The sequence below is a fragment of the Chrysemys picta genome, chromosome 5 (genome assembly GCF_011386835.1).
Source record: "Chrysemys picta bellii isolate R12L10 chromosome 5, ASM1138683v2, whole genome shotgun sequence".
Lineage (NCBI taxonomy): Eukaryota > Metazoa > Chordata > Testudines > Emydidae > Chrysemys > Chrysemys picta.
The window spans coordinates 24,718,853-24,731,280 of NC_088795.1; the positions used below are offsets into that span (position 1 = coordinate 24,718,853).

Consider the following 12,428-nt stretch of genomic DNA (forward strand, 5'->3'; position numbering starts at 1 on the left):
GTATGTTAGTGCTGCTGGGTTTAGACAGTTAATAACTTTAAATGCTTTATATTTAGCCTGTAAAATTTCATAACTCTGTAAGCTAAATTAAATGGTTCTTTTTTCCCCCTCTGACTAATGCTGTCAGAATAGTTTTTCTTCTGGTTTACTTTGCAAAAATACCTAGTGGTGAATATTCGTTTGTGTACGTATAAAACTTGTTTAATGGAACTCCTAATGCAATGATTTTACTTGCAATCAAATGAAAATATGATAACTGAAACAAACAGCAACTTCTTCTACCAATGCTACCACTCCAACAAACCCATCAAAAAATGTAGAGTGGATATCTATATAAGAAAGTTATTTTGACCTTTTAATGTCATTGTAATGTTTTCTGTGACTGGGAACTAACTGGTAGCCCTAAGATAGGGAAAGACAGTGTGCGTGGTTGCGACGAAGTTGATGTCTGTTCTGTACAGAAAGGCATTTTATGTTGTCATACCAAATTACACTGATGTCTAGAAGTTCTGACAGCACTGTGGATTGTTCTGCACTTCGGCTTTATTTTTTTATGTTCTGCATAGACCATAGGGACTGTATTGGCATTCAGGCTATAAGTAAAGCTGTTATGTTATTGAAGTGTAATGAGTAAATGATGGAAACCCTGCCTCTGGCCTTATGAATCATAGGAAACTTCTTTATTGATTTAATAAAGAATGTGCCACAGATTATAAAGAGGCAAATATACACACATAAGGCCTACATATGTTGTTGTGATTAGCTTCTTTCTGTTATAAATGCTTGTCTTTGTAGAATGTGTTATGTACACATATGCTGTAGTTTGTCTTCTACAAAGCAATAATAATAATAATAATTGGCACTTACATGACTCTTTAATTCTTCAGAGTACTCTACAAGCAGTGACTATTGCTCTCAGCACTCCTGGGAGGTGGTGTTATTCCCACTTTAAACACAGAGATGCTAACTAAGTGACTTGACACAGTTAGCACAGGGGAGCCTGATTATACAGCACCTCCAAAAAGTGCATTGTGTGCTCCCCTTTATGGGAACAGCTAAACAAGCCAGTGCAGGAGATGGGGGAACCACTGCACCTACCTTCTCTTCCCCCACTCCCTAAGCCTTGCTCACCCATATAAAGCCGAACATAATCTTGCCCAAGCAATGTACAACTAATCTATGGAAATGAACAACAAAATTTCCACGGATGGTTGAATTGTTGGATCGGTTAGACCAGTGGTCCCCAACACGGTGCCCACGGGCGCCATGGCGCACGCTGGGGCATTTATGTGCGGGGCCACGGCTTAAGCCGGAGAGAAGCCACGGCCCTGCACCTGCCGGGGACCGAGAACTCCGGGGCTGCGGGCGCCGGTGTTCTCTGTCCCCGTCAGGCGCAGAGCCCGCCTAGTGCCCAGCAGGGGAGAGAAACCACGGCCCCGCACCTGCCAGGGACAGAGAACTCCAGGGCTGCGGGCGCCGGTGTTCTCTGTCCCGGCAGGCGCAGAGCCCGCCTAGTGCCCAGTAGGGGAGAGAAGCCGGGGCCCCGCAGCTGCTGGGGACAGAGTACTCTGGGGCTGCGGGCGCCGGTGTTCTCTGTCCTCGTGGCTTCTCTCCGGCTTCTCCTCTCTGGATTCATATATTATGTAATATTAAATATGATGTTTTTCGTATTATTTAATGAACAAATACAAAATAAGCCTTGAAAAATTGTTGGCGCCTGCCACACTCTTCTGAAAACATGAATGTGCTACTGGCCACAAAAGGTTGGGGACCACTGGGTTAGACGAATGGGAATGCTGCAGAGTCATTGGTGTTGCACGACAGAGGAGTCGTCCTGGGTTTCGCCAGATCTCATAACTTCAGCAGGAGCCTCCATTCCCTTCTCGGTGGTATTTTGTGTTGCCTGAGAATTCTAGACCACTGAGGAACCTAAAAACACAGGTGTTTGCTCAGAGAACGGAGCTGTCATTTCATCATGAAGATTATTTACCATCTAGTGAACACCGATCTCCGTCATCTTGTCTAGACATTTCCCTTACTTGCACTTCAATGGGGGATGAAGAGGATAATGTAGAAACATGCTTGTAGTACTCTCTCTATGCTGGCTTGACTTCATTCTGTTGTTTTGGTTTTTTTAATTGTTTATGGATACATTTGGTGTTGGTTATGGTGGGGCTGTAATTGCAATGGCTAGAGTCAGTAAATACAGCCCAAGGCAGATTTTGCTTATGAAAGCTGTATGTGGCTGGCTCTGGGTCAAGTTCAGCTCTTGGATGCTCAGCCAGCTTCCATTTGACTCCCCGGGGAGTTGCTGATGTATGTCAGAGTACAGTATTTGGCCCTATCCACAGAGACTTTCTTTTCACTTTTATTCTGTTCTTAAAGATATTTACCAAGATACTTTTGTAAATGTACGAAATTACACTGTTTAACATCTCAAACCAGTCATGGTGTTTTGCTAGTCCTCAGTTGTGGCCTAGCTCTGCTCCTATTAAAGCCAGTGGGAGCTTACCCTGACTTCAGTGAAATCAAACTCAATTGACTCAGTGTAAGCAGTGTTAGGCCAGCCTTGTGTAAACGTAAACATTAGCAGTACTTTTCGTATAACAAAATCAGTTTCCCTCTTGATTGATCGGATAAGACCGAAGTCCAAGATGCTGTATTTCCCTCTCAAGAGCTGATGACATTTTAAGTGTCAGGGAGCCAGCTGCAGCAGGATCAGTCTCCTGGCAACACACTGGGCCCAGCTGGCAGGGGCTGCCTGGTTGACGGCACTTCCTCCCCGGGCGAGGGGTGTAGCTAAGCTACTACTTGACCCAGCAGCAGCCAGAGCTTGCTGTGCCTGTTCCTGCCCAGTCTGTTCTTGTGCCCACTTCAATTCCTGCCCATCTCCATCCTGGTCTCCCCTGGCTCTGCTTCTCGACCACGTCTCTGGCTCCCCCTTTGGCTGTGGCATTCAGCTTCTGCTTCCCAGCCACGTTCCCGGGTGTGTCCCGAGGTCTTGATTCTTGACTCTGGCTCCACGCTAACCTCGAGGCCTGGCCACCCCCTGACTCTGACCATTGGGACTGACCACCCATGTCCTGGTTGTGATCCTGACCTCAAGCTTCTGAAACCGTGGAAAGACTATAGAGAAATTCTCTGTTTCTAGTGCACATGAGTTTCTCAGATCTTTTACTATGATTATTTATTTTGTTTAAAATAATTTATACAGACCCCCAAATGTACACAGCTCTTTATGGGCCTGATTCACAGCTCAGTGACGACATTGGAAAACCTTCCACTGATTTCAGTGGGCTTTGGATCATGTCCCATATGCATGTAGAGTAAGGCAAGTTTCTTGCCCCAAAGACTTGCAATCGAAGTGTCTATCTGCCCTACACATCTGACCATAACATGTATTTTTGTATGGCTTGATTAGGGAAGTTTGTGTTCTAACACTGGGTTTGTATGGTGGCTAGGACATGATCATATAACTGTGTTGGAGGAGGGTGTCACAATCTGTGGATAGGAGTTGATAATACCAGAAACCGTATTTTCCTGCACTGTTCAATCTGCTTTAGAATCTGGAGATCCCCCTCCTGAAGTGGGAACACTGAATTGCTGTTCAGTGTCTTGACTAGGTATGACCCAGACTGCAACACAGTTCCTTGACTGGGGGTCTAACCTTTTTTCCCAAACTACAAACAGTGAACATGTAGACACTTCTAACTGTTCCCTGACACAATTAGACTTCTAGGCCCTGATCCTACAAACACTTAAGTGCTTAACTTTACTGTTGTGAGTAGTCCTATTGACTTGAGGGGAACTATTCGCAACAGGAAAATTAAGACCATGTCTAAATGTAGGATCAGGGCGCTAGAACAAATGGGCCTTTAAACAATACAAAGGCAAAACATTGAACAACACTTCAGAGAGGAGAATCCTTTAGTGCCAAATTGATTCTAATTATCAACACAGCCCTGCAATCAATGGAGTCAGACCTGGGCTGAATTTGGCCAGTAATCTCCAATCAGGGACTCAGTGGACTCAAGTCTAGGAGGAACTGCTTTTTTTATCTATATTTATTTTTAAAATGATTGAGTTTTATTCAGGCCTGACTCACCACTGTGCCACTCCAGTTTTATACCACTGCAACTCAGTTTCATTTAAGTAGAGTAAAACCAGCATATTGCATGGTGAATCAGGCCTGGAGTTTTTCACTCTGTGCATACTTAGTTACTAAATTGGCATCTTAAATGTTTTTAAATAATCTTCCTTGTTTAACAGAAGCTTTTCTGTTTACCTTTACTAGCAGGTTATTCAATTCTGGAACAGCACGAAGCAAAAGGCCCAGTTATTCTGTTGGCAGAATTTCTATATTGTTGCTATGGGAATAGTCCCTGAAGTGCTGCAGAATTGCAGTGACTCCTGACGGTTCTACAGCAGATTGTTCCACATTCATGATCACTGGAAAATTAGTTGGGATTTCATGACTTTGAGGACTGTAATTTAAAGTTCCCTTCCATAAGTTATTGTAGCACAAAATACACGCATTAAATATAGCCTCTGGGCCAGACACATGGCGTTTCATTTTTATCTTGTTTTTGAAAGAGCAAATGTTTTGCTACAAATTAACTTGCAAATAAAGAACAGAACTACATACTAACTTCAAAAATGTGTTTTATTTTTAGTTCCCAAGAAGATGAGCGGCCCATGTCTCCCTTCTATTTGAGGTATTTACTCCTCCTTCTTTTTGTTGGTTTCTCTGTGCGGGAAGGACTTGATATTTTAACATAATGTTGGGGATGATGCCAGAAATGTGTGAACAGGCTCTAATCAAGTCTGAGATTATTGTTTACTGTCATGATCACCTCAGCAGCCAGTGGGGTGGGTGAATCCTCTGAGATGTAAAAAGATTGGAAGCTTGTGGGCGTGGGGTTTGAGTTAACATCAGACTAGTAAACTTTTCAGTTAGCGGATGAACTTGATTTTCATGTTGATTACATAATTTCATTACATAATTTCGTTCATTAGATAATATTCATTTTAAACAACTCATACTGTACAAGCTCAATGGCAGCTTTGCTACAAGCCCTGAGTAAGAGACAGCACATAGTTGCACTGCCCCAGAAACCAGATTGAAAGTTAGCAGCCATGTAGTGGCAACTTTCCTGCTATTGCAGGAAGCCAGTGCAGGAAAATAAGAAAATGCTTTACTTCCAGACATGCCTGTTCAGGGGGGAATTACCATCTGTCTGTATGAGAGAGAGGCTTGTGTAGGACTCATAGATCTTGAAAGGTGTGTTTGGGGGGGGGGGGGTTATTGATTGTCATAGCAGTGAAGATACATATGCAGATTGTTACGTAGCCTAAAATTTCAGCCCATCACTCCAAGCTATGACTGTGTCTACCAGTCTGAATAATTCCCCTCCCTCTTTGGTGTTTACACTTGGATACTGGTGGACTCTCACTGTATTTCCCTCTTCCCCTTTTAGTTGTTGCCTAGAAACTTCACTCCTAGCTCTCTGTCAGAATTACTGATTCCCATGTTTCTTCCTCCCATTTAGTGTACGTATTCCAGATTATTTTTCCTTATCTCACATTTTTCCTTGTGGAATCTCATTTTTGTTATTTTCTGCCCATATTTCTAACCTCTTTAATTTCCTGTATTGTTGTCTCTCTATCCCGCCTGGAGTTTGCAACTCTACCCACTTTAGCATCATCTGCAAATTTCATTAACATGCTGTTCATTCTACCTCCCAGATCATTAATGAAGATGTAAGTGAGATCAGACCCTAACATAGATACCTGTAGTATCCAGGCTATGCAGCTACCCCCACATCTCATTGCATTTTCATTTATTTATTATGCCTTAATGCTGTGTTATATTTTTACTCTAGATAGACAATTCCTTGTAGATATTGTTACAACAGTAGCTAAAAATAAAAGATCATTGGACAGAAATTGAAACAGATATACTTCCTTCTAACTAACCCTGAAGCTTGTGGTAGGCGGAGGGAATATAATAAGGACACTTACTAATTATGTACCGTACTGTTTTCTTTTGAGTTTCCTTTCTGTTAAAAATGACTCATGAAAGCATCCCTATTCAGGAAAGCTCTTAAGCCTGTACTTTTCTGAAGAGGGATGGACTAAGCACATGTCTAAATGCTTTCCTGATTTGGGACCTAATGAGAGCTGAGACCTCCCTTAGAGCAGAAATCTCCTCTCAAAGAAGATCCAGGAGAATATCAGTTGAGCTGGTGTGATCAAGAGAAATTAGGATGCATGGTTTGAGTGGAGTTATTGATGAAGAATCAAGAAGCCTATTAGAGGGAAGGATGGACTCTGGGATTAGAGGAACAATATTTCTTAGGAGGAGGAAATTAGAAAGATTCAAGTGGTCTCTTAAGTGTAGGGTTGGCTTTAATGGGAATGGATGAGAGAGCTCTGAAGGACAGTGACTTCTATGAGAATGGGAAGATGTACTTTGCAAATTTGAAGAGGAGTAAATGAGAGCCAATAAGTAGTTTGAAGAAATGGCAAATAAGAACAAAGAGGGAGTAGCACACCTTGTGATATAAGCCCTCATGCCTAGCTTGTTTTTCTTTTGTAACAACGCTGAGAAGCAATTACTGGTAAATAAAACCAACAGCTTGTAACTCTTGCTGTTATTTATCACACATCAGAAATGTGTAATTGTTAGGCTGGTTGCCAGGTGGAGGTAATTTGGCAGGGGAGCCAGTGCAGGCTGGGCAGCGGCTGGTGCTTTTTCAGTTCAGAGCTCCTGTGGTGGGTGGCAGATTTTTCTCATGTGACTTTTACAATTTTTATTGCTGCTCCAGCGAAGCAGATTTCGTGTTGTAAGCAACTTTGTTCCATGCAAGGGGCTGGGGGAGCCCTTTGAATCAGTGCATAGGTTGGTCTGGTGGTCCATTTTATTTGTCCTGGTTTGCTGTTAACCAAGCTTACATAGTCTGCAGCCTTATTCATGTGATACAACAATTGAATAATTAATGTAAATAAATAGGGATGTGGGTTGCTAGGAGAGTAGTCATTTCTGGGTTTGTACTGTAGTACAGGAATTTCATGCAGACGGTTATGTAACATGCTAGTTGGATGTGAACTAGAGCTGTTAATATTCCAAATGCTACGTAATACTTGGCTTCTGCCAACTAGCAGAACATTCTATCACTTTTGCGAATGTCATGATGTTTTTATTAAACTCCTTTTACTTGATTCTGTATTTCATAGTCCATGACTAGTGAGAAACAACTTTCTTTTCCTTGATCGTATAAAAAGAAAGAAACAAAACAACCGAAGTGCAAGAATTAGTACTTAAATGATGTTCCACATGTTATTGTGAATCAAAACTGTTCTTAACCCACTATTATTAAAATATACTAATTAAAAAAATCCATCTTTGGGGGATTTTATTGGAAACTGGGGCGAGAATACAACTCAAGTAAGCCTGATCAAGAAGATCTAGTTCACTTGCTCAGCAGTGCTGTATTGAATACCTTGCAATGTGAATATTTCAATAATAAAAGAAAGGGAAAACCTTACTGGCAATTGCTTGTCCTAGAAGTTCGTGCTTGAAGGGCATATATGTTCCAGAATGTCATATAATGAAAGCCATGGGAACATTAGAACTGAAATTGTTACATAAGAGGGAGCGCTCTGGACGACTTGGCTTATATAACAGGAAAGCTAATGTCAGCTGTGTTAGATAACGCAATTTCATGTACAAGTAGCAGCTGGCAAAGTCCATTCCAAGTAAGGGCAGTTGCACCCAGCCTGGTAAGATGAACTAATAGAAGGTAATAGTGATCTGTGGTGACGTGTATGTTCTAGAAATTACATTATCATATAGACTATTTTTAAAGAAATTTCTCAATGGATATATCCTGACGTAAACCAAAGGAATGGAAAAAGAAGATAGCCCTGCATCTCAAAGCAGCCAATTACTAGTAACTCATAAATCATGCTATCTCACTAATGAGTACCATAGCCACAGGAACTAGAGGTGTGGGGGGTGCTGCAGCACCCTCAGGTTTTACGCGGGGTCTCTGGACATGTGCCCAGCCCCCCACTCTCAGGACACGGCACTGCTTCCGGCCCCAGCTGTGGGGTGGGGGGGCATGGACAAGGGTAAGGGGGCTGACTTTCAGCACCCCCCCCCCACTATTAAAAGGGTTCCAGCACCACTGATGAGTACTGTATTGAAATGATACCATACCCAACCCAGCTCTTACTGAAGTGTGTGGCAAAACTTGCATTTGACTTTAGGTCTGGCCCTGCACACACTGCATTCATACATCAGGTGGTTTTCCCCGGTGTTATCCTTGTGTTTTTCCTTTCAATCCCACTGTTCTCTTTCTTTGTGGTAATGCCCCTCCCTCTCTTTCTCTCTTTAACATCTGTCCCATGTTACTCAAGAGAAATGGTCTTATCAGTGCAGCATTACTGACAAGAGTCTTAGCCTGTTTGGTGCGTATGGGCAAATCATGCAGTGACATTTACTGTGTCTATTCTGATGTCAGCCTTTCAGGACAAAATTGAAAATCTGTTTGTAGAGTTATTGGCTGTTACTTAAGAGGCTGATCCGGCAATCTCTTGAGCACCTCCTGAGAGAATCAGAGTCCTAATGTTAGCTAGTCAGAACACTTTGAATGTTGGGCCCTTTTAAAAAACGAAATGTTGCTGGGCTGGTGGTTCTGTGCTCCACTGCATGTGCAGTAGATGAAAGTGGTAGAGGTGAAAGAAGCCTGGAGTATAGATCTCTGTATACCTATTACTCTACTCCAGTAAAGTTTTAGCCTTAGCCAGGGTACTTGCATCACTCAGATATCTCTGCTTTGAACGGTAGGTGCCAGTGTGCACCAGTCACAGGAAATTATACTAGAACAAGGGATAAAGGGAGGCATATATAAGAAAAGCAAAGGAGAATTGCTATTCTTCATAGGATTCATTTTTCCTGACATTAAAATAACCATGCAAATACAATATACCACATTAAGGTAAGGCTAATTGTGTTGTATCTGAACTTTCAAAAATATGAAACTATATTAAGAGAAGGTTGAAATCAAGTCCATACCATGGTTGGACATAGCTAGGCATTTGCAGCACATCATCATCGTCAGATTTTATATACAAAAAACAATCCTCTCCTGCTTTGAAGATTTGTACATCAAATTTCAGCATGAAGCAAATTTCTTATAATGGAATTGTAAATTCTAGACAAAACACGAGCTATGTTACAGACCTTAAGCTGTAAAGGAGAAAGCACCTAACATTATGATTCTGGATAATAAATAACTTTTACACAGATTCCAGCCTCTTCTGATCCATTTAAACATTGAAAAGTCCCATTGTTAAACCAGAGGAATTATGTACCAGCTAGACTTTGGAATTGTTCTGTTTTTAAAAAGCTGTAGAAACTGTTGTCATTGGCATTTTTCCTCAGCAGCTTTGCTAGAAGAGTGAACTTGTTTGCCTCTATTGTAATTTTCCTTTGGTTATCATTTACATTTTCTTTTTGAACATTTTGTTTCTCTGCATAAAGTATGTGCATTGTAAGTAACCCCCTGTGTAAATGATAACATTAGTTCCAAGCTCTGAGCTCTCCATAGCCTGAGACATTGATAATTATAGGTCATTATTGATGGCCAGGAAGCAACACTGTATGCTTAAAAATATTTTTAATGTTTTAGATTAAATTTATAGATGTTTTCCATGCTGTTTTAATGCACCTTCCCTGGGGCAGAAGGGAAAAGCCAGTCCTGTGCAAGATTATAGTACGGTATGTTCTGACTAATTCCAATTACAGTTCTTAATATTTGACAGTAATACATTTTGCTCTGCAGTGCCTCTGTTATTGCAGGGAAGGTTTTCAGTTCCTGAGTAACATCAATCATGTGGCTAATGCAATAATAGGTAAATGATACACTGCACAAGGTGCAGATATTGGGAAGTTTAATTCAAAATCATGACAGGGTATATTCAGTTTAGATTAAAAGACGAGGGTTCATTAAAGAGGTAAAGAGTTGTGGTACCCAAACTTTTCCAGCTGTGACCTCTCTGGGAGCCATGACAGATGTGTGAGACCAAGTGCAAAATGAAATCACCCTCATTTGCACTTTTTGGTAGCTTTATTGTAGCAAAGAACAATAGGTGAAATTCTGGACTGTGCCTCTAAGAGTGTGTCTACACTGCAGAAAAAAAGTGTGTTTTTAACTGGGGTTAAAATAGCAGTGAAGAGAGGGAGACTTGCCTTTAAACTCAGGCTAACAGTGTGAGTTAAAACCTAGAGGGCAGGGCTCCCTGGGAATGATCATGAGTTAAAAGCCAAGTTGCTGGGTCTTTGCTGCTATTTTAACCCAAGTTAGTTAAGGTGTGTTCTTAACTCAGGTTTTTTTTTTTTTTCTTCCCCCCCGCAGTGTAGACTTTCTCTAAGGGTACGTCTATACCCAGCCGCTAGTTCGGCGGCTGGCAATCGAACTTCTGGGTTCGACTTATCGCGTCTTGTCTGGACGCGATAAGTCGAACCCGGAAGTGCTCGCCGTCGACTGCGGTACTCCAGCTAGACGAGAGGAGTACCGCGGAGTCGACGGGGGAGCCTGCCTGCCGCGTGTGGACCGAGGTAAGATCGAACTAAGGTACTTCGAACTTCAGCTACGTTATTCACGTAGCTGAAGTTGCATACCTTAGTTCGATTTGGGGGGTTAGTGTAGACCAAGCCTGAGAGACACAAACATAGAACTTGTAGACCAAGTGGGGTGTGGCTAAAGTGGCTTAAGCCACCTACGAAACCTCGAAGTCTTGAGCTGCCCTGGGAGCTGGAGAGGACTCTGGCATAATTTAGACAGCCCTGAGGGCCTATCTAAGTTATGGCTGCTTCCTTGGGCTACCCCTGCCCAGAATCTCCACAGTGCTGTGTGCTGCAGTCCCCTCACCCCCGCCCAGAACTCCCCCTCCTGTCTCCATCACCCTTTCCCAGCAGCCCCACTACTCCTGGCCTTGTAATGGGGGGTCTCAGAGGGCAACCTTATGGCTGTCTTCCGCAGTGCTTACATTGGAGGGGAATCCTCCTCAAGGCAGAACCAGGGTTTTTAGGGCCCATTTACACCACTCCAGCCCTTTTACCTGGTGTAAAGGTACCAGAGCAGAGGTGAGACTCTCACCCTGTATTTTTACCTTGATGACACTCACGATCTTCTAAGATTAATTTCCAAAGATATCCAACCAGTAACTAGTTATCTCGAGATGCGTGCCTCTCCGTAACATTGCTGTGTTCAGTTTGCCTAATTCTATGCTATTGTAATTTCCAGCTTTCAGTGTATTAGTGTCAGAAGTTTCTTTGCAATATTTAAAAATAACATAAATAAACAAGGAGAACGGAGGCAGAAATGATTGAGCAAGTGATGAAGGCTTTCTCTTTGCTAACAGATCCTTTGGATCAGATTCTCCTCTTACATCAGTTTGATACCACTGGAACTCCATGAACTTCATGAAGTTACTCCTGTTTTGCCCTTGTGTACAAGGAAAATCAAGCCCCTTACAATGAACGTGCCCAGCTTTGTAATATTCAGGAGAGAGTGGAACTAATTGTAATAAAAGCTGGTCTATTGAACTGTAACAGAAATAAATCAGTCCACTTGCCTAATGGGCCTAAATGGAACAGTATATACGACCCTCCCCCCCCCCCCCCCCCCCCGCTTAAGACCCTCTTTTCATTGGCGTTAATAGCAATGGGAGCTGGGGTTGCTCAGTACCTGTGAAAGTCAGATGCCCATAACTAGGTGCCTAAATATGAATTTGGAGGCCTTTAGGCACCCAGGTTTGAATGATTTGGCCTTTATGTAGCTGGATATTAATGGCTTGCCCTGTATTAATGGAGTAGTGCTAGAAAAAATTAGCATCTGTTGTCCGAGATGGACAGGGACCTGGAGGATGTGGCCCATGAAGTAAATCATTTTTTCCTATGCATGGGAGAAGGTACCTTGAGGTGATAGGGTACACCTGACAAAGGCTGAGGTGTCCATGAGACTTGGGTTGTATTTGCAAGTTTAGGGAGCTGGGTGTAAGCCAGGGGTGGGCAAACTTTATTGCCCGAGGGCCACATCGGGGTTGCAAAACTGTATGGAAGGCCGGGTAGGGAAGGCTGTGCCTCCCCAAACAGCCTGGCCTCTGCCCCCTCCCACTTCCCACCCCCTGACTGCCCTCCTCAAAACCCCCGACCCATCCAACCCCCCCTGCTCCTTGTCCCCTGACTTCCCCCTCCCGGGACCCCCACCCCTAACCGCCCCCAGGGCCCCACCCCCTATCCAAACCCCCTGCTCCCAGTCCCCTAACTGCCCCAACCCCTATCCACATCCCCGCCCCCTGACAGGCCCCCCTGGGACTTCCACGCCTATCCAACCACTCTCTGCTCCCTGTCCCCTGAC

At 43.1% G+C, this 12,428-nt stretch overlaps 1 protein-coding gene across 25 annotated transcripts in view; it reads left to right on the forward strand.

The window, feature by feature from the left end:
• FAM13A (family with sequence similarity 13 member A) overlaps positions 1-12,428 on the forward strand; it is a 207,411-nt gene that overhangs the window by 137,471 nt on the left and 57,512 nt on the right. For 19 of the 25 annotated variants that reach the window (XM_065597492.1, XM_065597497.1, XM_065597496.1 and 16 more), the window contains one exon: positions 4,674-4,715. The exons of 4 other annotated variants lie outside the window; for them this stretch is intronic. In XM_065597492.1, coding sequence (XP_065453564.1) covers positions 4,674-4,715 — 42 coding nt within the window. Of the gene's footprint in view, positions 1-4,673; positions 4,716-9,700; positions 9,785-12,428 lie in introns of those variants that run through there. 2 more of the 25 variants (XM_065597504.1, XM_065597510.1) reach the window with 1 other exon arrangement.